The 26,818-nt window shown below is 36.3% G+C and overlaps 1 protein-coding gene across 1 annotated transcript in view; it reads left to right on the plus strand.

Moving 5' to 3' along the window:
* The window catches only part of RAB11FIP2 (RAB11 family interacting protein 2), a 34,149-nt gene extending 17,764 nt beyond the window's left edge, over positions 1–16,385 (plus strand). Inside the window, exons 4-5 of the mRNA XM_056351859.1 lie at positions 7,952–7,997; positions 11,705–16,385. Coding sequence (XP_056207834.1) covers positions 7,952–7,997; positions 11,705–11,932 — 274 coding nt within the window. The 3' untranslated portion in view covers positions 11,933–16,385. The remainder of the gene's footprint in view (positions 1–7,951; positions 7,998–11,704) is intronic.
* The last annotated feature ends 10,433 nt before the right edge of the window (positions 16,386–26,818 follow it).

Genomic DNA, 26,818 nt, shown 5'->3' on the forward strand with positions numbered 1-26,818 from the left:
ATACTGGTTATGCTTTTATCTCAAGATCTGGCAAAAAGTATGTTGCATTCTAAGCAGTGTGGAAGATGGAATAGTGGAGGAGAAAGTGACGTGTATCTTACTAGGATTCACTGTAACAATATTTATTTATGTAACAATAGTATTTATTTTTTTCTGTGCTCTTTTATTGCTTCAGCTTACTTTAAAAATTGCAACTAAAAAAACCCCAAACAAACACCAACACCACCCCAAAAACTCAATCCAACCCTCAAACTCACCTATTTTGGATCTTTCTGCTTTGTCTACAAATTCAGAAATACATTTCTGAATGTGGTTATTTTCTTCAGCCTCTCCCTCATACTGTCATCACACGTAGCTGTTAGAGCTGCCTGCCTCTCCAATGTTGCCTGTTCCAAACAAATTAGTATCTGCAGTTTCATTTTTCCCTATGGATGTAATGTTTGAAATAAGCAATGTCTCTGCATTTTGATATGTTCATTACTAGATTTGGAAAAAAACAAACAAGTGAGGTGCCATGAAAACATGAGGCTCTTGATAACCGCAGTGTGTTCAGATCGTATTAAAGTCGAAAGAACAGCTGACATCTGTTAACATTTCAGCAAATACTAAAATCTTCTATGTGTGACAGTTAACTAGTTAGAAAAGCTTTTGCAAAATTATCGTTTTGCTCTGACTTTCTAGGTTACTGCTTGTCTGTTGAGCTGTTAGTAGAGCAGGTGCCTGTCTGTAGTCAACTGCCATTGTAAAGTAAAACCTGTTAGCTTAAACCACAGTGAAGAGAAGTTATTAGAGCAATAACTTCATCAAAGATAAATGACTGTTAAATGGTTTCAGTCTCACCTATTCCATACAATGTGCCAGAGACATAGTTACTGGCCACGGCTACATTGGAGTGAACCCCAGCAGTTGCCTGGTCAGATCAAAGGGTTGAAATGACTGTGTATTTCTTTACCAAGTAGGTCATCCTTTTCCAGTTTACCGTGCAACTTCCCCTATTTTTAATTTTCATGTGCCTTGTTCAAAAATGTTGATCTCTAACTTTTAATTGCTTGTTTGCTAGAGTAATAAAGTCTATTCTGACATTTTAACGTGTATTTATTTCTGTTAGTGAAAAAATGACATCAGGTGAACTGTGATATTTTCAGAATTTTGTTGCTCCTGTCTGTGTTAGCCTGTCTTTAAGAGCAGTGTACTTCTGCATTGCTTTTCCTGAAATGAATTTTTGTCAGTTCTCTGCTGAAATTTGACTAGACTTATGTCTAGTCAACTGTGATTATCTATAGTCTAGGTACAGTATTGATAGGCTATGACAGTGCTTTAATTATACTGTAGACTGTTAAAATTTGTTAATTCAGTGTGGTAAAGCTGTCAGTAAAGCGTTATTTCAGCAAAATAAACACATTACTGGCATGTGAAAGGTAAGGGGGAACTACAGAACAAGCAGAAGTCATGAAAGGATTCTTAGTCTGTTCTGCCAGGACTGCTGCATGTCATGAGAGAAGAATGAAATCTTTTGCAAAGCTACTACAAAGCAGTGGTCACAGTATTTGGGACATTACTGGAGTGGGTTGGAACAACCCATTCTTAGATAGATATTATAGGAATACCTAGTATTAATCTTGACTTTTGCAGACTCTTCACCAGCAATCACTTACTCCTAATTAGTTGTCCGTTTCAGGAACGTTGTTTTCAAAGTTGCAAAGTTCATCCTGCTGGCTGCATGACAACGTTTTTTTCAAGCTTTCATTGTCTGTTGGTGCACATTATGGCATGTGAATTTTTTTTTGAGTGGATGCACAAAGATTATTATCTCTACCAATGCGAAGTGCACTGCCTGTTCTATTTTCTTAAAAGAAAAAAAATATTAAATAGTTATATGCAGCCTCTTTGTTGATAAATGCAGAAGCTATGTAAAACCGATGCACTTCTTTTTTTCCTATTTCATTATAAGAAGACAAAATTAATGTTATTTTTTTTAAGCATTTAAAAACGTTTCTGGAAATTTCAATATAAAATTTTACTTTAGGGTTGATTGTCTTTTCCAATCTAAATGATTCTGTGATTTTTTTTTTTGGTTGACTTACAGATCTCTAATACTAAGGTATTCTTATGGAAGTGCTGGCACAACTTTTAGTATAACAGTTCTTTAGTGGTCTCTTGAGAATAAAACTTCATTAGTTTTTTAACCACAGCACAACAGCCTAGTGAAAGGAGGAATATTTATATGCTTTAAAATATTAACATTTTATGTAAAACTGTTGTTGTTTGTTTCCAGAAACTTTAATTAAAATTCAGTTGAGTACACTGTGTGAGATCGGTTTTGATTTTAGAATGTCTTGTAAGTCCTGAATAGTAAAAGAATTTGCACAAGTAATGCGTCCAGCAGTGTGCAAGTACAAGTGCCATTATTTTAAGATACTTATATTTTTGGAAGGAAAAGGCTAGCATTCTGATAGAGCTCATGAATGCAGCCCTCTATGCCTCCACTTCCCTTGATCTGTCTCCGCTTCAGAACTGGTCACCAGCTTGTTGTGGATTCAGATTCGTATCTGTTTTCAAAATGAAGGTGTTCATACATAAAGCTAAAATTTTGTTAAATTCTTTTGAGTTGTTTTAACTCAAAGCTGCTGTGCTTCTAGGTAGTTGCATGGTTGTGTTTCTACTGCACTAAATGTGAAATATATGTGAGCCACAAGAGAAAAGGCTGCTTCCTTGAAGTGTGTATTGTTCAGGACCATTATCAAGCCCTGTATTCTGAGACTGTACGTTCTTTATCTCACGGAAACGTCTGCCATCTTTAAAGGGCTCTGTAGAGTGCAGCAGTATACTCATGAACAGACCATTTCCAGAGAAGTCTGTGTAAAGCATGTGTAGTTTGAGAAAATTATTTGCAAGGGAAGTGTGCCTTATGTTCAAAGTTCAGCGGGTTTGGTCCAGTTTCTTAACTCCTGGCATGAGACTTTATGGTAATGTTAAGAAAATGGAGTGATAGCAACAAAACCTGATACTCCTTTTGTGTCCTCCTGGGGTTACACAAACTCCAGAAGGCCATGGAACATGGCTTGACAGCAGGACAATTTATATAGTGAAGTGTCTTAAGTGATGTTCCCCAGAATCTGATTGTGAAATAAATGGTAATATGCTTACTCCATACTTGCTTAGCTGCCAGACATGACAGTCATTCCTTCTCAGAGTATAAAGTGATGTCTGCATTGCCAGACACAGCAGGCTAATAATATTCTATGGAAAGCAAAGTTTCTGAATTTCATTAACTGTATCTGATTTTATTAATTTCTTTTGTTTTTCTAGTACATTGGTAATAACTCGAATTGCATCCTAATATTTTAAGGTTTTGATATGTGTTGTGAGAATTCAAAGAAAAATGCATAAGCACTGTAATAAGAATCAGTCCAAAGACTGAGAAATAGTAATATTGCAACTCCGATGGAAAATGAACATGGTAGAGCTTTGCTAATTGCCTGTTCAGAGACATTCCATATTAAAGGAAAAAAAACTAAAAACTCACACTGAGCTTATTGATATAGTGGATATTTTACAGGATGTCAAGTTAACATAGAAGATTTCAATACTTTGAATAGTAATGATTAATGCAAATATCCTAGTTTTAATTTCTATTAGTATACGGTACAATGATCATATAACTGATATGAATAGCAAAAGATAAGTAAAATGCTTTTGCTCCTTAAGAAACTATGCTTTCCATACAGCATAATTTAGGAGTGTGACTCCCATTCATAATGTTGTCAGAGTAAATGGTTCAGGCACTAAAACATTTAAATCACTTAGAGCAGAGATTTTTTTAAACATTGTTTTAATCTCTGGGCATTTAGAAGCTAAATATTTAAGCAACCACTAGACCTAATGTTTGAATGTTGATAACTACCATTAAACTTCAAAAGACAAAATTACAAGCTGCATTCATAAACTTGAGCTTGTGATACATCCTACGCTCGTCTCCACTGTGTTGAAGTTTCTATACAAGCTGCAATTAATCGACACGTAACGGCAGTATTTAGCTGCCTCATAAAAAATAGGTGTTATGAAAAAAAAGTAAGTTTAATGTGGTTCTAATGAAATATATTTAAATAGGGAAAATAAGAAAGTATAAAATAATATGCTTGCTATGATTATGAAATAGTCATTCAAAACACTGTACAGAATCAGCATTGCAGTATGTTTGTCTTCATTATTCTTATACTATTTTTATTTCTCATCACTTTTTTCCCCATAGCAACATAGCCATAGGAAAGGGTTCTCATCTCAGATAACCTAAACTGAAATCCAAACTACTAAAACCCCAGAAATTCCGACAAACTTTATTTATTATTCAGTAAAAATGTAATATAAAGGAAGTTACTTCCCAAGCAACTAAGTAATGGATATAATTTAATCTGGTAAAAATATCTGATATAAAGTAACTGTTAAGGAAACCAATTGAATTTCCAGATGAGTGAAATGGGGGATGTGACTGTTTGCTGTACTAGATCGAAGGAGTCGGTTCTACCTATAGTGGGGTAGGGGGGCGATGTAGGAGTTGGTGGCTTGCATGGTCAGCGTCGCCTCCCTGGTTGTACTGCAGCTGATTTTGAATCTGTGCCGGTGTGATTTACTTCCCTGTGGCTATTTCCTAACTTTCTCAAAGGTGATTGGAGTGAATGAACATTTAGTAGTTGTAAGAGACAAAACTGTTAAAAATCATTATAGGACCTGGGATATAACCTTGAGGCATACAAGACTCGGTGGTGGTGGAGAGGGGGGCTGCTTGTGCTGTCTGGGTAAGTGGGAAAGGTAGAAGATGCTTGCTTTCTTGAGATGATGAGGGACACCGAAGCAGGAAGGTGGATGAACTCTTTTCAGTGAGCAGGAGGAGGAGTAGTCAGGCCAGTTTGTGTCGGTTGAAAGATATGTCCGTGGGAGGGTGTTAGACTCAGACATAACCGCACCTGGGAGTTACACAGCGTTAATGACGATGAGCCAGAGAAACTCGGTTTGACTGTAGTTCTCAGAGTGAGTTGGCAGAAAGTCCATTTGTTAGAAAAGAAAAATCTTTTTACTTGTAAACTGAGCAAATTTAGTTTGGGCATAACTGAGAAACAATAATTGTAGAATCCCACAGTGCCAGTTTTTTGCAATCGCTGTTCACAATGAACTGCACTCAAAAAAAAAAAAAAAAAAAAACCAACACCCAAAAAGAGAAACTTTTTTTCCCAAGCTATGAATAGTTTTTTTGCGCTTCCATAGCAAAAGTTCCCTGCCAATTTATCAAACCCTGGGGAAAAAACAGAGATGGGACTATAACTAGCACTATCAGTATGAACTGTGATTGTAACAGTAAAAAAATGACATTATTTTTTATAATTGCTTAGATCAGTGATTTCGGAATGCTTTTACGAAGTCAAGAAAACGGCTGCTCAAAGGAGGCTTACGATGGTTGTACAGCATGTGGGCTGTAGTCCTAGAGGCATGTTTTCTGTAAGCTGTTACCAGTAATCAAGTGAGATGGTAGCTTTAGGGGTATATTATTGTGATGAAATTTAAATTAAAACATAAACACTTTCATGAATTTCAGTACACCAAACATGCAACTCCCCCAAATGTACGCATTCATAATTTTACAGTATTTTCTTTTGAGGTATTACATGGTCCTTGGACAGTGAGTTATGGGTGCAACAGTGAGAGCCTGCATCTGCTCACGCTCACCTCGGTCTGGAAGCACTGGCAGGAAACCCTGTGGGGCTCAGTGGGGCCGTGGAGCTCCCACCTTACAGGCAGACAATCTGATTTTTAAAAATGTTATATGCAATCTCAGCACCTGTTTCTTCCCTGAGAAACAGTAAATTTTCCACGTATCTCTTTAAACTATGAGTAAAGGTATTCATGGGGTTTGGGTTTTTATTGGGGAATATTTGGTTTAATAGTTTTTCATTTTTTGCAAGTATATTCAAATTGCTTCATGTAAAATACGCAGATGTGCTCTTTCGTAATTGCAGTTAAAATGTCCACGTTAGAGAAACAATTGCAGGTTTTTTAGCTGAAAAAAAAAATAAATAAAATTAGGCTGTATTGCCAGTGATTTATATTTCTAATTTTCAAACGTAACTTTTCATAGTCAGAACTGCTGCTTTTCTTTTAAGCTGCTGCTATGAAAAAAGAGGCCTAGAACTTATATCACAGAAACTATAAAGTCATTCAAGGCAATGAAAGTTCTTGCTTTTTTAACCTTTCAGAAAGTCACTCAGTTGAGCAGTCAGGCTGTATTATTCTATATCTTGTCTAACATGAGGAAACAGTCCCAAAAGAAAGATATCCCAAATTAACGCCACACTTCGTTAAATAGAGACATTCTTGGTTTTCACCAAGCTAATTCGATCCAGTTCAGTTAACTCTTTTTTTTTTTTTTTTTTTTTTTGTACTCGGATCACGAAAGGCAGTCATGAATGAAGCAAGTTCATCATGTGTTTGACACATCAGTGTGAAACTAAAAGGCGGGCTGTGAGGGAGGGTTCCTGCCTTTAGCTTTTTAGACAATACCCGATGAAAGAGGCCCCTCATTCAAAACTGGTCTCCAGCAAACTAAGCAGGCTGCTGCGGATCACTGTTACAAACAGGTATAATGGGAATTAGCCAGAACTTGATTTGTCAGACACCTCTTGGTTTCTAGTTGTGACTGTTGGTGTAATCCAATCTTTATCCAATATCCTCAGTCCAGCAGATCGTTCCCAAGACTTTTCTATGAGCAAAAAAACTGCCTTCTTTGGAAATGAAAAATAATGTACAGAATAAAAATTCTAATGTAAAAAAAAATTGTAAACATTTTTTATCAGGTTTTATATTTTATGTAATATGCATTTGTAAATTATGTCCTTTCCACTTCTATACCATGAAATATATGGCTTATAAATTCAGATAGCAGAGCGATGAACAGTCACAAAATACATGTTCCTTACTTTAAACTGCCTTTAAAATAATAAGAAAGTGTAAATATATTTTTGTAACTTTTTGCATTATTCTCAGTCAAATGCCACCCGTGACAGCCAGTACATGCAGTCTGCCTAGTAGTTTCTGTCGTGTGAAAGAATGTCTGCTGTGATGCTACCAAGTAAATAGTATTTGTGGGAGATATCAAAATTCTAAACACATTTTGAGAGTTTGTTTTCTCTCCAAACTTGCTGTAGCAAGTACATAAGAGCATAGCAGCACTGATTTTTGAAGATACTTGCTAATAATTACAGCGACCTGAGACACCAGTAGGCCTGACACGTAGACAATGGCTGTTTTTATCAATATCAGTTGCACTTTTGCAGTTGAGGAAGAAAAAAATCTCAACGCAACAACATCGTGAAACCGCTTTGGTTTTTGGATATGTGGGATAATTGCTAGGTTTATAAAATAATAGATTATTTACTCAGTTTGAAGTATGGAGCAAATGGTGCTGTCCTAAGATGGCTTTTCAGCTCTGGCTTGAGCTGATGATCACACTGGAATTTCTAAAAAACCTTACTCCTCTAGCAGCTGCCATGAAAGCTGGGAATACATGCTAGTCTGCAGGGGTTTTGTTAACAATCTCATCCCTGTTTCCAGTCTATTTCATTTAAAGTGCCACTTTTTGCTTAGAAGCTCAAGGTAAGTCTAGAGATAAGAGAAGAGCTAGGGAAGCCTAATCAGTAATACCCTTTCTTGCATTTCTTAATTATTAAAATCTTATGACAAAAAGAATATGGAAAATACAAAAAAGTATGAACAACTAATATATTAAAATTTCCATTAACTTTGAATATTTCCCTACTTTTCCTGAATTCAACAAGTCAAGAAAACAATCATATTAAATATTTTACAGCTATGTGCCTCATTCAGTAGTGTCTTCTGGTAGATGTTTTTGTCAGCTAAGTATGCACCGCTAATATTTGGGGTTTTGGTTTTTTTTCCACAGTTTTAATACAAATCCTTCTGGCATTGAAGACCTCAGGAAAACAATGGTGAGTTATGAGGTATTATGGAAAGCCATCAGTAAATGCCAACTAATTGGCACTTGACACAGGATAAGCTATTAATCTTGTTTAACCTCTCATAAGGAAATGTTGGGGGTTTTGTTTTTTCTTTTGACATATCCAGAAAATCTAATTAGGAAATTACAGGCTTAATTTAAATTTGGAAGTAAAGGAGAGTTTTACACTCTATCTAGTGTACTTCTGGTATGATGATGTAGAGAAGAAGGGAAATATCAGATGTTTGCACACAAAGTAAAAGAGAGAACTGTTGCTTTGGGGTATTTCGGATGACTCTAGAGGTAGTAGTCAGGTGAGGAACTCTGCATTAGGCAGTGATGTATTAATTGACCTAACAGGAGTTTTCTGTCACTATAGTTGGAGACCTAAAGACAGTCTTTAAATGGCAAATCAAAATGTAAGTAATGAACTCATACATTATAGGAGTAATAATGCAAAATAATAAATGAACAGCCTCTCAGTAAACACTAAAAAAAGAAATACCTGAAGTTGTTACTCAAAATATTTTTTTGACTCTAAAAGAACCTAGAATAAATTGTGTACTAAGAAAAGACAAAAAAAAATCCACAGATTTCCTATGCAGCGTCTTTTGTTGGAGGAAAATACAGTCTTACTAGAATTTGTTCTGTGAATAGATAAAATCTTTAAAAGTGGGTTTGTTTTCAATCTTTAAAATATATAGAAAACAAGTTTCACAAGCAAATATGACTTTGTACTGTTTGGGTTTTTTTCTGGTTTATGTAAATGCATTGTAATAACATTTGATGTTATTGTAAATGCCCAAGTTTTTATAATGTAACTAACTGGTGGGAGATGTCAGAGTATATGAAGGCTGCCTTTGATCAGATAGTAAACTGAATTCTACCAGGCGGTTACTTAATCTCTGACAAAAAGCGACATCAAAAAAATTGATTCAACTTAGCAGCTATTGTCTGTAAAGTAACCATAATTACAGTTTCTATGTGCTTGCAAATACACTACCTCAAATCATGTAATTTATTGCTGGTAAAAGCATCTGTTTAATTCTTTTAAGAAATAAGATGTGAATTGTTTTATTTAAAGGATTTAAAGGTGATAAAAGAAATCCTTGATGATTTTTGTTTTGCAATACCAGCTATCCTAAATGTCAGTTGTAGGATTATGAGGTGGTGCTCATTTAATACAAAATACAAATTAGGTGGAGAAGAAAATATATCTCAACCATAGTTTTGAATTAAACCATTTGATTATTATTTTTTCAAATATTCAAGATTGCTTTCTAAGGTGTTCGAAGTAATTTATTATTAGGTTCTGCAATAATAGCCCTCACCAAGTTATTATATTTCTTCCTTGTGCATCACATTTAGTAATTATGTTTGTATGTCTTCTACTCTGGTGCCAACACCTGTCTCTGAAAGCAGTGTTTAAATGGGAGCAGTAGCCAGTTGAAAGGGCGGTGTGAGCTCTTTAAGGCCTAATTAAGAACTGAAAGGAAGATGAACTAAGTAGGACAAAAGATGTGAAAGTAGCTTAGATGGTATTCCCAGAGCAGAATTCCTCATTAGAACAATAAAGAGATGATCAGAAATTGCCAAGCCTTCATTTTATCTAAGTCCGTTTCCTCTGGCTGTCAGCGTGTACCCCAGTAATATTCTGTAGCTGAGACAGTCATTCTTCGCACAGCTTATGATTCAGAATTTTTTTCCCTTAATAATTCATTATAAGATTAATGTTTTTTATCAAAATTTTAGTATCTGTTTTTGTAAAGATATAGTTGTTCCTTGCACATTCAAGTATCGCTTATTTGCTCAAACGGAACATTTAAAATCTTCTTTAACAAGCTTTATTTCCAAGTCCTAACATCCTTTAACTGGAGTTTTCTTGTGTAATTAATGTGATAGGTTATTCCCCCCCCTCCCCCCCCCCTCAAGATCTATATGGAGCATGTGTATGACAAAACATCTTTAAAGCATATGTATTACGCACAATTTTCCAGTAAAGTTTATATAATAATCGAAGACATCATTGCCTCTTAATTCCTGTTCCTTTGTCAAATCAGAAAATTAGGGAAACACTGTGTTTTAGACATGGAAGTGTTAATAATCTTATTTAAAAATTTAGTACCATAAAGAGAAAATTTTATTTCCATCTTGTAGAAGAAAGTGTGCTAAAAATACAATGACCACAAAGTGAAGTATAGTTATCTCTTCTATACTTGTTGGAAATCAATTACCGATTTATAAATTTCAAGTTAACTGTTTTAATAAAGTGGGAGTTATTGATCACTTACAGTCTTGTAACTTGGTAGGTTTCAAATACTGAATACAGGTACATAAATGTGACATTAAATATCTCAAATGTAGTGAGAAACCCTTAAAAGCACATATTTTTGAGACCTACTGTACTATAATTGATGGAGAGGGGCTGACTGAGCTGTCATACTTCAGCCTATTGCACCATCATCTTTAATTAGGCTTATTTGAAAACTTTGCTCACGTGTATTTTAATGATTCAGCATATGCCAATGTGCAAATATGGAGCTGCATGGAAAGAAAAGGAATGGAGCATGGAAAGGGAATTAATATGACTTTACTGTGTTGTTTGTGCTTGGTAGCTGTGCAAGCTTTATTATTTTTAATGACAAGTTTCTACTGTAAACAAAAGCTATCTTGTGTTCTTCTTCTGCCCTGTTAGAGGTGCAGAATTTGAAAGATTAGATTATTTTTCTTAATTAGAGGTTCTGTATCTTCCACATGTCTCCATTTCTGAATCGGATAAAACTTCTTGCTTAGCATGTCTAACTGTGCTAGTACTTTTATAACCCAAATCTCACAATCTTTTTCTCAATTAAGCATTTCCAAATTTTTCATAATCTGGTTACTTGAAGTCATAGCTAATCTTGACACAGAATAAGACATTGTAGTTTATAGTATTTTGGATCACTTGTTGCCTTTTGTTAAGGGGACTAATTTGTCCATCTCTGCTAATACCTGCATTTGCTGAGTTGTCAGAAATTTTTACAGAAACAATTATGTTTTCCCTACTGCTTAATTCTGGGCCCCTCCTGCATCCAAGCAGGCAAGCAGGCTCTTTCAGTAGTACACATTTCTGTCGTAAGTGCTCTGGTTCAAACAAGATGCAGCCTTTTAGTTTCACCTAAAATTTTAAATCGAAAAGTTTTGTTACATGATCTTGGCCAAGGCCTGGAGAACCACTGATGACTAAAAATACAATATGAAAGACAGATGAGGGCTGATGTCATTTAAAGCTAAGTAAATGTTTTGCTGTGATACACTCAAAAGGCGAGAACTTGGGAGAGTTACAGCGGGACTTGAATTCTCAGGGCTCTTTCTCTTGTTCTTCTGTAATGAAGGTTTCCCAAAGTGAACCTGCTAATTGTTCTTGTGCTTACTGATCGGTACGGTCATTGACGGTGTATACATCTCACTGAGAACGGTATTTTTTTCTGAGATGACAGTTTGGGAAACTTCGAACTGGGCAACCTGTCTCCAGTTGTCTGCTCCAGTGGGGGAGTTGGAGGGAAGAGCTCTAGAGCAAATGGAGGTGTGTTGCCTAAGGAAAGTTGCTTCTGTCAAGAGGTGCATGTGAGAAACATATGGAAAGCGATAACCCATCAATTTGTCCAGAACACTGAACTATTTAATAAAATCTCTTGTTTTTCTTAAACTTACCTGTAGGATGGAAATCCTTTTGACGCCACTGCAGGATACCGTAACCTTACTTACGAAGAGGTTTTGCAGGAGCTGGTGAAGCATAAAGAGCAACTTAAGAAGAAGGACACCCATATTCGTGAACTTGAGGATTACATTGATAATCTTCTTGTACGAGTAATGGAAGAAACACCTAGTATTCTCAGAGTGCCATATGAACCTTCTCGAAAAGCTGGCAAATTTTCCAAAAGCTGAGACAGCAATACTTGATGGTACTTTCTGCTGAATACAGTAGTGGAAGGAAATCACACATTAACTTTTCAACTTCTGTTTATTTCTTTTCTCCTAAGAAATTTCAGGAATCAAGGGAGGACAGGACTATGGCACGGGGCGGGGGGTTGTTTGTTTTTTACTCCAGACACTAGCAGGGACTGCCAAAATTAATATTCTGTTAGATTACCTGAATATTATTATTTTTCCTTTTTGAGAACACCTTTAGGTACAGAATGGTTATGGTACAGTTAATAATACACATTAAATATGTTCATGCAGTTTATGTAATAGCTTAGTGTTCACCATGTGGCAGTTTCAACTGGGAAGCCTGTGCTGTTATGAATGTTTTCTTGACTGATTATTGGTATTATGCAAATATATCGATTCTGATATTACAGCATGCCATCAAGACCACTGTTTTCAAGCCAGTGTAGTACACTTCACTAAACCTACATGTGGTTTGTTGCAATGGAATGTAGTTTGTTCTACACATATTAGAGGAAAACAGTGATGCACAGTCCTTGCAGAGTAAATGCTGTGTTCTATACAATGTGCTTTTTGTATAACAGTGTAAAAAATACCATGCCATTCCAGTAATGGCACATGCTGGAGTTAGTTATTTTACACTTAAATGCTGAATTTTGTGTATAATTATTGAACTTTGGTAGTGAGCTCATGACATAAGGTTGTTTTGAGGATCTTTTTTGTATGAAGTTATTGCATGCCTTTTTATATGTTAAAGTACTTTGAACAGTGTTAATAGAGTCGGAGGTAGGACTGGAGGAAAGTATGGAATAAAGATATGAATACTTTGTTCAATCAAAGTCTGCTACAGTGAAAATGTAGGAGAAATGAACAGAGTGACTTAAATAGACATAATTCAAAAAATACATAACTGACTCAATTTAAGGTTGAGTTTTACATGATACATATCTGTCTTAGTTTTTTTTAATCTTATGACAAGGAAGTATATGCCTTTAGAAATAGGCTATGTTGCTTAAAGACATACAAAGTACTTAGAAAGGCTTTTGATTTAAAAAAAATCTGTATGTGTGTAAGTACTTCTAAAAGTCAGTTTTCACTGAGGCAAGTGAAAGAATGTAGTAAATGTCTTCCTGATCATTTAATAATTGTAAAATGACATATGAAAAAGGTATCTGTTATTCAGTAAATTGACAAAATATAGTGATGAATGTATAATGGGAAAATACTATAGGAGAAGAATCCTCACAATATTAACATAAATAGATATTTTAATTTTCTTCCTGAGAGTCTCAATTGGATTCTCTGTTGCTGTGAAACAGTAAGATGATATTAAAATAAGGTACAGAGAATAGAGAACTGTCTGTCTTTTCCTCCTCTTATTTTTCTACACCTGATCTGTTTGGGTTTTTTTCTTATAACACCATGTAATCACTGTTGCTGGGCAGGAAAAAAATTCTAAAATTAAATTCCAATTTTTTGTTGTTGTAAAAGATCTAAATATGTTTTCATTTTTAAAACCACAAAAAACAGTAATATCTTGAATAATTATGACCTGGAGAAGTTGGAAAAGTTCTATTATCTGAATGCTTTTGATAATGTTAGTATTGTATGACAGCACAGAATTATTCCTGTTAGAAAAAAGTACATCTTTGTACAGTTGTTCTCAGATTTCATTTACTCATACTTGGCTTTTTCTTCTTCTCTTCTTTCTTTCTTCTTTTTATTTTCTTTTTTATTATCATTATTATTATTTTTTAGCAACTACCTCCCATCTCCCTAGTGCTATGTCCCTAAAACATATGCAGTTTGAGTGTTCCCAGCCCACCGTTGGGATCCCTTAGCATAGATCATTGTGCCTGGATGGAGCCTGAGTGATTCAAGCCCCACCTAATTGTAGTGCTCTGCATTTAGACATTTGCAGCGCAGCAACGGGCCCACTTATCAGGTAACCTTTCTTTTGACAACCTAAGGATTTATCAAGTCCAGTACCTCATAAACCACGTGAATGTTCTTTTGACCCACTTAAGATCTAAATTACTGTAAATTTATTGTAATATATACAAAGTGCCAAAGGTTATGTACTACATTATGGTACGTTTACTGTTGGAAGTTAGGTTTTGCACTCAATTAGATTTTAATTTCCTAATTACACCAAGATGTATTTCAGTTACTCAGTATTTCCATAAAAGATCTTAAACATTTTCAAATGTTTGGCCAAAGCAAGTGGTTTTCTCATATTGTTAATGGGGAAGTGTTGTGCAATTGTTTTGAATTCCACAGTCATTTTCAAACTAAGTGGTATGAGACCATCTGTAGTATCTCCGATGATTGAATCATACACACCAATGGGGTTTAACAAATAAACTAACCAGAGAATATGCTCCAATGACTTTTCACTTGCGAGCCAACTTATAATTATTAAAATGAAACTCTACTATATTTAGCACCTCTGAAATCACTCCTTTTAGAATGTAAATGTAGAATATCAAACTGCATAATTGACTAAAAGCAGATCATTTGACATATTTGCATACCAGGAACGATAAGCAGATTAAAGGTAGCGAAAAGATCAATTTTTGTGCATTAGTGGAGAAATTTAGTGAAGCTTTGAATGTGCTATCTAGTCTTTATCTGATCTGTAAGTGAATAAAAGCACCTTTTGTTTCTAACAGTTTGTCAAGAAAAAGGGGAGAATGACAAATGCAATTTAGGACAAGGTAAAGTTACTAAGAGAGGCAGAATGGGACATTTACAACTATGAAAATATTTTTATAGAGTTCTTACAACTAAAGATACAGGCTACTTTTGGAGCAATTCTGGAAAGATTACATGCATGTAATTTTCTGCTTAGAAAGAAAATTTTAACATTTTTCTATATTTTGAGATTATTTTTGCAAAGCATCTTCACCCCAAGCGTATTTTTTGAACCATGCAGCTTTTGAATGAAAACATTTCATACAGAGTCATTTATATGTTGCAAACAAAGGAAATTCTGTTTCTGCCATAGGATAAAATTGTAAACTTTCTTGTAGATCATTTTAAAACCACAATAACATGCCACTTACAGTCAGTCTTTCTTGCCCTTTGAAATGTAGGGATGAAACTTTTGGATATCTCTACATTATTTTGATTTCTTCTCTCAAAAATTAGCATTTAAGTTCATCCATGCACACACTGTACTTTGAAGTTATCCTTTGAACACCTCTGCTCATAGCCATGTATTTTACTTACTTTAAAGAACAAATATCATGGCCATACTTTAATGTTGTAAGTAATATAAACTTTCTGCCATTCCAGAAGGATGTTTAATATTTATGTATGTTACCTCTTGCTGCTGTATTTTATGTTTAGCTTGGTTTTCCACCTACTAATGAATGTAGCATTCTCCCTAGATTATACATAACTACATTTATTGCTGCTGGCTCTGTATCAAGAACTATTTGTAATTTTCCAGCTGTGAAAATGTTGCCTTGCATTTAGGAAGGTTTCATGATTTGGGGACCTAATGAAAATCATGCTCATTAGGTACTAGGCTGCAATTCTTTCTGTACAGGATGCCCCTTTCTTACATGCATCTTAAAACAAACAGAACTGCTGTCTTAATATGTTTACTGCTGCACTGGAGGTTTGTTTACACTTCCAGCTTTAAAGAAAAATTATTGTCCTATATCAAGTATGTAAAGTAAGCTCATGCTTTTTTGCTCTTTATGTATCCATTACTGTTGTAGATACGATAGAAGCATTAGCTGTGGGCTTTTAAAATGGTGATATTTGAAGCATGTTGACTAACTTCCTCTGTTTGAAGTCCACGGTGAAGGATTATAGCACTGCTGTGTTGATGATGCTAGATTTAAGGGTCTGTCAGCACTTTCAGTATGAAACCCTGTTTTCAGGGATTTATAACTTCTAAATGTAAATACAGTCACTGGAAGTATTTAATATGCAATAGGTAGCACTTTAATCTGTTTATGAAGGCTGTTGAGATCTGTTTCTGAAGTCATGGGTCTCCTAAGGCATGGTGGGCATTTGCTTTATCTTTCATAATTTTTACATGGAGGAAGCCACTGGATGTTACAAATGGTAGAGCCATTCCTATTCATCTTAGAAGCTTCCAGATGTCTTGTATTACAACATACTCCAAAAAGCTGAAGATCCAGGTTATATAGGAAGTCTGTAAAAGATATGAACATTACTTATAACTTAAGAGTTGATTTTCGTCTCGTGCAATCAATGGTAGTTTGTCTACATTAAATAATGGTACAGAATCACAACTATATGCACATGTGAAAACTATAAACTTAGAATGCATGAAAAACTTTTTTTGTTTCATTGTTGCAACTTCAACTCCTTTAATTTGATTAAAATGTTATCTTAATATTTTCATTTCTGTTCATTAAATAAATATTGCATGTCTAACACTAATAAAGCACCACAATGCACTACCGCAGTATTTCTCGAATTGTGATATTAATCTGTTATGCAAAGCATGTAACGCTTTAAGCTCCGCTTAAATATGTGTTTGAAAGAACCATGCTGTGAAGACTCTCAGACTCCAGAGAAGTGTATTTCCTTAGGAACAGCTCTAAATGAATATCCCAGCTGTTTGCAGGGTAGCCATTAAGAGAAATCTCTTCAGTAGTGTCCAAAATGTATAATTAGTGAAAAAAATGGCATGTTCTTAAATGCACTACTATGTGTGTCGTCTTTTGTGTGACAGCTGCAGTCCTTTTAAATGCACCATTCCTCTGATTCTGTGGTTGTGTAAATATTACTAGGAGTTCTTCGGCACTGCAGGCCAGAACTGCATTTAGCATGAGGACAAACACTGCAAATTTTTTATATGGAAAACATGATGCGTATTTCTCTTCATGCTTGACAGAATAAAATGCAGCCAGAATGGCAGAAAACCAGAGCATTCTCCCTTGTCCATAGGTATTTTTTTCCAGTGCTCACAGAAGTTTTTCAGCATGCTTTTCTCAGAAAAGGAATGCTTTCGCCTGTCATCTTTTCCTCTTCCTTGAGGCAGCAAGGCAGCAAAGTCTGTCCCCTGACAGTAGTAGGTTTTCTGGGTGCTAAGAAGATATGCAGAGTGGTCCTGACCCAGGAGAAGAACGCCATGAGTAGTTCACCCCGTTACTTGGAGGCTTGAATTTCCCTGGGATGCAATTCCCTTGCAGTTAACTTGCTCTGTGACTGGGTCCTTTGTTGTACAGCTCTGAACTTGGGAGAATGAGAAAGGGTTCTTCTCTTTGAGGTATCCATGGAATGTGGTGGATATGGGAAAGCAGTGTAATTTTTTGAGGTGTGCCTGTACTTACACATGCTTTGCTGTGCAGGTTTCCATCAGCTGTTTCATGCCGTGTCTCACTGACTTTACAACTGTCCTGATGGGTGAGTAGATGAGGAGTGAGGACAGAGGAGGAAGGCAGGTTTCTGAAAGCACCATGCTGCATATTAAATACCAGTTTCCATCTGTAATTCACATTTGGTAACTAATCTCAGTTCCTATGCCCATCTGAAAGTGGAGCCAGCACAATTTCCCTGCCTCAGAGGCATAATGTATGTTAGTTGATACCAACCGTAATTCTATTGTCAATGTAAGAGCCCAGCTTGATTAAATAGTTTCCTGTTTCCTCAGCATGGAGTTGATTTTGGGGTTTTCATTATTTAACATCTCAACCCCATAATAAAAGTTATCAAGGATATTTTAAATATACTTTAACAGTTAAAAGCTATTGAAACACTTAGATGTAAACTAGAAGGATTATTAAGGACAATTCTCTCTCCAGTTACATTTATTAAAGCTAATTCTTTATGGAACCATAGAGAGGAAGACCCGGGATTTCATTTCCATGTTTTAAATTGTTTTTATGGGAATGTTGTGCAAGCTCTGGCTGCAGCGCACTTGGGATGCATTGCCCTTTTGTGTAACACGGGGCACATTAGTAAAGTTATAAATAACGACAATGAAAAACAAATCCTGTCTCTTATCCTGCATTAACAAAATGTTGGGTTATTTTGTTGGATTATTCTGTAATAGTGCCATTTTATGAGAGAGAGGAGTAAGACTGTCTGCTAAAAGAAGCTATTTTCTCTTGCCTGGTCTGCTTACTGAGTAACGATGACAGAAGGCTACCACACTAAGTACAGCCCAATTTGAAAACTGTGTGGCATTGGGCAATGTTTATATAAATAACAGTAAATTCAATGCTGGAAGCCAATGGCTATTACATGGAGATTATTGCAATGTATTTATAATATGTTTTTACGTCATTTAGCAACGTAGATCAGTCTTTGATAAATGCACAATGATTTAGGACAGAAAAGTTACTCTCCGTGGCTACATACTGACATGTGTGTACTTTAAAAGCAAGCAGCTGAAAAAGGTTTTAGGGAGATGCACCATTAAAATGAAGCCAAACATTAAAAAGGGGGAAAACTTCATGGGATGGTCTTTTGTTTCAGCCTTAACTGTATCTGCTGTGTGGCACAGAGGGAGTGAGTAGAAACAACATTGGGGAGATTCCACTGTTGGGATCCAAAAAAACCCAACAACAAAAAGTTGGTAGGACTAGGGTTCAGATTTTAAGGGATCTGTTTGCCCAGCATGTGCCAGATCGGTTTTGTAATAGGAGGAGCTAACACGGCATCCTTCCCTGGCGAGACCAGTGTGGGGGTGAATTCCCCCCCAAAAAAGTGGGAGTTTAGAAGGATTAGTTCCCAAGGTTGGTGTCAGGCAGGAGTGCAGGGCTTTAGGCTGCTGTCACCTCTCCTTTTTGGGGCCCTCTGACACTAGTATTAACTTTAGGGATTAAACAAACGACTTCCCTAGGAAAGCTGGGAAGTGCCTGAAGAAATCAGGTGTACACAGCACGGGGCTGGCCTCATTTGTTCCTTGAGGTAGGTGTCTGGCTCAGGGGCTCATGGAGTCTAACAAATAACCGCCAAAATGTGTCATATCGCTGCCACCTCTAAATGATTCATTCAGGGCCTTCTTGGGCAGTGAATGTCTCCTTCTCCGATAACTTGGTGCTTACATTATGAATTCCTTGAAAATTGACTCCCTGGGACATCTTTACAGGAGACATCAAGGGTTTCCATTTAAATTTAATGAACATTATGTAATTTGCCAAGGACTTCTACAATGCAAGAAAATCTGCCTCTTTGAGGCCAGACCTCCGTCAAAATAGTGGCAGCTTCATGGGATCCTTTAAAAACACTGCTGACTCTCCAGCTATGTATATTTTCTAATTCCTAATAAAATATTTTCCCCATTAAAGCAGCTTATTTCATTAATTTACAATTCATAGCTTAAATATGCTTATATTTTGCTATTGTAGATTACCTTGTACTTATTTTTAAGGAACACGGAATCACAAAGTGTGAAATGTCATTTTTTTAAAAAGAAAAGTCTTGTCTTGTGCATAGCAATTGCATTTGGATGAGAGTTTTTCAATACACTGTTTTTAAGGAGTTTTTACATGCTGTTTTAAACTAAATCATTAAACGCGTATAACAAGCAATTTAAGGTGTTCATACAATTTATAGTTGTAATTCCTTTAGAGATATGTTCTCCGATATTTTATAGTTATGATCCAAAAGCTACTACAGTAACATATTTTAAACTGTAATATTGTGAAGAGTCTAAATAATTCTTTTCCAAAGTATACAGAGCCAAAGTATCTTATTTACTCTTTTGTGTATTGTAGAAGTTAAAAATGAGGTCTGGGAGAATTAAGGTTTTCTTAAAAAATTGTACAAACCTGTGTGTTGCATTGCAGTGCCCCAGGACTTGGGTGTGTAGCCTCAGGCGCTCCTTTATCCAGCAGAGCAGCATCAGATTTGCTTTATTGCTTTATAAACGGGAGGACAAGAGAAGAGCAATTGGTTTACAGCAGGTGCTAGGTACTGCTTTTACTGACCACGGGAAAAAATCTTGATGCTTTGTGAGGTGTGGTCTTGACTTTTTGATGTCTGTAAAGTATAATGAGTGTGAATACCAGGCTTATGTGTTTCCAGGATCAAATATAGAAAACTTCCTATTTTCTTACATTTCCACAATTAAAAACTTGTATAAATAACAATTTCTTTATCGTTAGGGGCCAGATTATTGTTGGCTACAATACGTGTAAACAGTTTGCTTGGTTAGCATTACTGTCATTTAAGACTCTCTTGTAATTGGCCTCCTCATAATCCACACACAGAATCCTGTGAAACAGTCTGGATTTTACGTTGAGAGACTCAATGAAAGGAACATCCAACAGCTGTGAGGAGAAATAAAGTAATCCTGATTAAAAGCAAAAAAAATTGTGTGATCTGAATTAAGATTCAATTAGTGGGTACTGAAAAATATTTTTTATGGTAAGTAGTTTAATTATAAATCTCCAGTATAATTGCTTTGGAAAAACCTCATCCCTTGTGTTTGATGGTATAGAATTTACTAACTCTATACCATATAGAGATATATATATCTACATATATATACTCTAGTAAAACCAAATACTAAGTTAAGGACTTGTGCTTGAGCTTTGTTTCATCAGTCACACTATCAGAGGGTTCAAGCAGCATTTTATTGCTGGAGTTGATCACAACAGAGTTATATTTACTGATTATAGCTGTTTTTTAAATCTGTTTCAGTATTTTCTGTGTAGTTTTAAGTTCTGGACATTTCACCACATTCTATTTCCAGCACTATTTAGAACTTGTTCCAGTTCTCTTCATTCTTATGCATGCCGATGTGCTAAATGCCTCCCCAAAGCAGCTTAGCTCTCACCATATTTGGAGGCTGTTCCTCTTCTTTGCTCTTGAGCTGTTTTGGATGGGGACTTACGTCTAAAGTCACAAATGAAATATGTGACAAGAGCTGACTGCCAAAACCGGGATCAAAGCAAGTTTCTGAAGGGCTCATTGGAAAACTATCTTGAACTTTGGAAGGATGGCTCAAAGCTACAGTCTAAATAGAGCAAGACATCGTGAAATAAATGTCAAGGTGGGAACAGATTTCTTGCATACGGCGCATGGCCCCTAAGACTAGACAGTCACTTTGTTCTTAGGGGAAAGGAGGCTTATAAGCAGATGAATTTCCAAATGCCTATCGGTCAGAATGGGTTGGTCGGGGTGTTCTTCATCTGCAAGCCCACAGACCTTTGCATTTCCTGTTTGGGCTTATTACGGAAAAGTGTGTTAGCCAAAGAGCATTCTAAACAAAAGGTAATATTTGTTGATAGCATCATGTGGGGCATCATTAACTGGTTTGAAAAGTTGCCAAGTTTGGAGATGTGTTCTGTTAAATACATTCAGTGTCTTCCTCATCTAACTTAAAAATATGAGAAGACTCAGCTTTGATATTTTAGTTTTGGCCAGTTCATCTGAATGAAGAAGTGACCACATTTTTCCCTGTATCCTTCAAAGAAATGTACATTCACAGAAGACAACTGCTGTAACTGAGTGATTGGCTGTACTTTGTGGTTCAGTATGTATGTTAAAAAAAAGCTGGCACTGGAGAAAAGAGAGTTCTTCTGTGAAAAACGTACACCTCCCTCACAATCACAGCATCTCTCAAGGTCCCAAGACTTTAAGGTGTTCAGAAATAGTAGGAGAAAACCATCCAGCCGTGATGGTCTTTAGCAACTGGGAGTCGTGCATTTAGTTAAAAAAAAGAGAAATGTTAATTTTACAAGGAAAGGAAATAAAACAGGTTTTAAATAGTGGCTGTATTGAAGGCTGATCCCATGCTAATATATAAGGTAGCTGTAGAAGGGAACAGCATCTCTCGCACAATGTAACAGGTGAGGAGTGAGCTTGTGGAGTTTTCCTGTGGTAGGTATGAGAAGCAGTGACTGCCTCCTTACAGGAGGCTATAACTGGCTAGCTGCAGTAAGCATCACACTTCAGGAGTGTGTTAGATGCTGTGAACACAAATAGTAACAGATTTCTCAGGTTTTCCTAGTGCCTGGAAAAAAACTACACCATTTTTTTCCCCAAAGTAAATTACTTGATTTACAAGCCCCTGCTTTCATTTTTTTTATTTATTTATTACCCAAGGGACAATTAGCAGATGCACAAAATATTGAATATTATACTGCTTTATTTGATTCTTCCTTTGACTTGCCTTTGAAAGAAAAATTATGGATTTTAGTCTGACTAAAGGCTGATGGGAGTCAATGCTTTGTTCGAAGACTGACATATAGACCGAGAGTGCTGCAGTTATAAAGGGGCAATGTCAGGCTAGTTGAGTTCTTTCAACAATTAAAATCTTTCTGTGAAGTGGTGATCTGGCAGGAGCTCTTTCTGCAATGGCCTGGGAAACATCCTTCCCTCAATAAATCCCCATACAAAGTAGCCGTCGTTCTAGCTTGGGAAGAGTTACTAGCCTGATACTGCCCAGTTAAAATAACCACTCTGCAATCCCAGATACAAAGGGATGCTTTTTCTGAAGTATTTTTGAAGGCAATGCTTTCTCATTAGAACACTTTCAAAGATACGAAAGGATAAGATCATCACATTACAAAATTTCCAGGATTTCATCTTTTTCTCATTGCTAACCTAAGACTTGTACTTGGACAGCTGAGTCATTGTCTGAACACCCTTGAGCAAGTTGGTTGTAGCCCTTGCGGTTTGCACAGTAGCAGGTCTCAGCATGACATCTGGATTATTGTTATCCCTTTGCTATAGTACCCAATGGCACCACCGTATATTGTATCAGCTTGTATCTCTCAACTGCTGCTTATTAATTATTTAGACCATTGGAAAACTGAACCACCCTGCTTCCTGCAGGTATAAAATGTGTTTATTTAAGATGTGGCTCTGGAGTTTACACCACCTATTGCTGCCTGTGAGAAAAGCTGGCAGCATATCTGATAAAAAATAAGAATCTCATGTTCTCAGATGACTTCTCGTGAGCAGCAGAAGTCAGGAGGCTCACGGAGGCTCACTCCTATTTAAAACATTTTTTCCTTTTTTTTTTTTTTTTTCCCCCCTCTTGATCCTTACTAAGTAGGAAGTTCTGCAATTCTCAATATGTGTATTTATTTTTTTTCAAACTTTGACATTAATGCCATATTTTGGCATTATACTATGTCCAAATGAGCTTAAAGGGCAACTGAATTAACAGTTATCCCCACTTTGGGCTGGTTTTAATGACTATCTTGGATTCAGAGCAGTGGACCCTTATACCTGTTTTCAAAGTAGCAATTGGCTTTGCTGACATAGAGGAAAACTTAGGGCTGAGTATAAATCCTGGTCCCTAGGAATGGAATATTTTGGCTTGTCTGATGGTAAAGTTACACAAAAAAGTAATGTGTTAGTAGCCTAGGATTTTTGTGAGATGGCAGTAGCATCAGTCTGTTTCTGAAGCTTTTTCTCCCTCTGGCACACAGACAGCTACGTGGTTGAAGCCAGTGATTTACACAGCTTCAGTTCTGAGTATGAACTTTTTCTTTAGCTGTTGAAATATTGTCACTCATGTTGGTGCACCTGTACTTTCAATTTGGCTTCAGATCAGTATAGAACATGCACTTTGGCAAGTTGTAAAAATTAGTTGAAGACTAATAATAAATAAAATGTCATCCTGCCCAAGCACGTTGTATTTTCTTTACTAATACAATTGCTCATTGAACTTATTTTCCAGATAGAGTTCTGTATATTTAAGTATGTATCTGAATAACTGCACTTTTAAATTCAAGAGTCAAGTAGCTACTTTGTATGCCGTGCTTATCTTAAATAGAGTTTGATTTAAAACATTTATCTTCCCCGGTATCATCTCCCATGTCAAAGCACATTTAAATCATGCTCTGTTCCTAAATATCGCTCGTGTTTAAAATGGTATCCAAGTACGAAAAAGTTTGATGAGTGCTCTGTTATTTGCCCACTTTGTAGTTATTAGCTGCTGTGCCATTGTTTTGAATATCACTGAAGCTGAGAAGGAGAAGCTTCAGCAAAGTAAACTTTTAAAAATTAAAGCCAAGGTCAGACTCCAGGGTTAGCAACACTAGAAGACTGCAATTTAAGATGCGTGCCATTATGCAAAATCATGTGCTGAGTTACAGCCTCAAGTCTCCATTGTGATCTGTGAGGTTTCCTACCTAAAAATATCAGAGGAATTTCAGGAGGGGGTTTCTTTTGTTTCTCCCTTATATCTTGACAGAGAACGATGCAATTCTGGCAGTAGTCATCTTTTAGATCAGTAACTCAAAAGAAAAACTGTTATTCCAGGAATGTGTAGGAAGTGCATCGCTTCAGTGAAGGCAGCAGACTCAGCATGAGACTTGGGAGCCATTTGGCACCTTGTCACATTTTATGGATTTGCACCAGTAGAACATTCAAGCAGCACCTCTGAATCTAGAAATAAATCCGTTAAGGGACAGTAAGTGACCCACTATTTTACTGATTATGTGCTTCATATTTAAACTAAACACTGTCACAGCTAAGTGTTTTTTTCCAAGATCTTCACTTTTCCTTAACCTTATTCTGCATCTTTTCCTTCAGGCGATCAGAAAGCACAAGCACACAGTGGTGCCAAATGGTGGCTTCCAGAAAGGCTGGAACGGAGAGGTCAGGCTCAGTTTGCTTGGATGATTTGTGTGGAAGTTAGGATAATTAATTTACCAAAACAAAAATCTGTTTCTCCTTTCTGGGTGAAAGAACATCATGTGCTATGCTTTTAAAGTACTTGTCCCCAAGCCAAAACACTGTGGAGATATTTTGCAGTCCTCCTACTTCAGAAAACATCAAAGCCCACCACCATCACATTTCCTCAACTTCTGTGTGAATCTGAGGTATTATGGTTTCATAATTTTGATCGTTTGTGTGAAAACATTTTTAATAGGAGAAACAGACAGATTATGTTCAATAAAAACAGAAACACAGTTCTGAATATGTTTAAACAAGTTTTTGCATTGATAAACAAAACTACCGGGTATTTTTTTCAATCACGCAGACACAAAAAAAGTCATCAGTACTTACTAAAGAATTTGTGCAGTGCTCAGGGCAAGTTACAGCTGGATCCTCTTAAAAACCTCAATCTTTTCTAATAAATGACTCATAAAACTATTGTAGCTATGAAGCTTTTCAGAAAATTTATATAATTAAAAGGGATTTTCACCATGTGAACAAATTTTAAGTTATTGTAAATATCTTCTTTAAATATGAGGAGGAAAAAAACGCTTGTTGCTTTTGCAAAGTGTTTCTCTTTCGAACAGCCCACAAATGGAGTTTCAAAACTGATAAGTTTGCTACAGTAATTGTTCCGATGTGTTGGAGTGACGCTTCCTACTGGGCAGGGCTAAGGCACCTGGAAAGAGTCTTGTGCATCTCTGTGTAATTAGCTGAGTACGTGGGAATTTGCTGTCCAATTAACTCTGTAACACTCTATTGAGCCAAACTGTCTTGTCTTTTCTTACATGAGATGTATGTGTTTGGAAATACTGCTCAAATTCCATTGGGTCATTGACAAAGTACATTCTAAGCCCTAACTCCTGTCACCCCTGAGATCTGCTCCCACCTTTTGATGTTTAGCCCCCAAGACATCTCTTCTGCCTTCCACAGCTTGCAGATGAAATCCTGTTTTAAGATCTTCTTCCTCCCAGTAGCTTTTCCTCCCCTCCAGGGCCTGCCGCTTCACCAGTGCTTACCTCCGCTACCTGTATATCCATGTGGAGCCGGGAGACTCCCAGGTGAGGCGTTAGGAAAAGCTGCCACTGAGAAGACAGCGACACAGCCTTAGAGAGGAGAAAACGTTGAATTTAAACATCCATCTTCTTCAAGTCCATTCCAGAAGAAATAGTCCGTGCAATAAGGCCATTAGCAAGCATAACAAGAAGACTGAATTGTTTCTTCATGACCAAAGCACTAGCAGGAAAGAAATTCCTGGTCAATTTTTAAAATATCTAATGACTCACTGGGATCTCTTTTCACCAAGTGCTACAGGGACATTTTTGTCATAGAATAACTCAGGTTGGAAGGGACCTCAGACTGGATCATCTAGTCCAGCTTCCCAGATCTTCAGACAACGTTGCCTTTCCAGGAATTCTGTGGTAACTAAACGGTTTCTTCACAGGCACATAACCAACTCTTGTGGTTTTGTGTCTCAGAATGCAGAACTGAACTGGGTAACATCTTTTAAGATGCAAAAAATTAAAAATAAAAATCCCTTTGTAATCCATTATTCTTCTGTGTTGTCTTATTTATGTTAACAGGACTGCGTTTGTGAGTAATGGGTATGGGATTAAGTCTTCTAGTGAGCTGCATGGCCTGATAATAATGAATTTAAACTGACCCTGCAGAACTTCCCAGAGATGTGTAAAGGTAAGTATTGTCTCTATGCTAATGTTAAAAGTGAATACTACTTCTAGGAATACAAAAGCAACCTTTTATTAAAACTAATATGGGCTATAATAACCGGTAATACTAAAATTTATGGATTTATTCTGATAAAACAAAAATTATTCAAGCTATATTAGCAGCAAAATGGTTATTGAAGCAATAAGAACAACCACAAGCTTTATAAAAAATTACTTTAATACTGTATGATTATGTATTCTCTAAGGGTCATGTGAGAAAGTGCCAGCTTATAACAAAGGATAAAACTGTGTCTAAATATACTGTCAGATAAAGTTCCCATTGACAATGAGGGAGGAAAATCACTTAGGACCTATAAACAGACTTAGATCTAGAATAAAACGTGGAATATTCATCCTATTAATTTATCTACTGATATTAGAGAGATAAAAATGATAATAATCTAGAACCTGGCAAAGAATTTAAAATGCTGTGAGGTTACCATTAACTGGGTATTTACCTAAAAGTCAGAGGAGGCAAGGGGACTTGGGCTGGCAGAGCTGAGATCATGTCGGTTTGAACATAAGTGAAGTAAGTTCAGGAACC

This window comes from Falco biarmicus, chromosome 9 (assembly GCF_023638135.1).
Source record: "Falco biarmicus isolate bFalBia1 chromosome 9, bFalBia1.pri, whole genome shotgun sequence".
Lineage (NCBI taxonomy): Eukaryota > Metazoa > Chordata > Aves > Falconiformes > Falconidae > Falco > Falco biarmicus.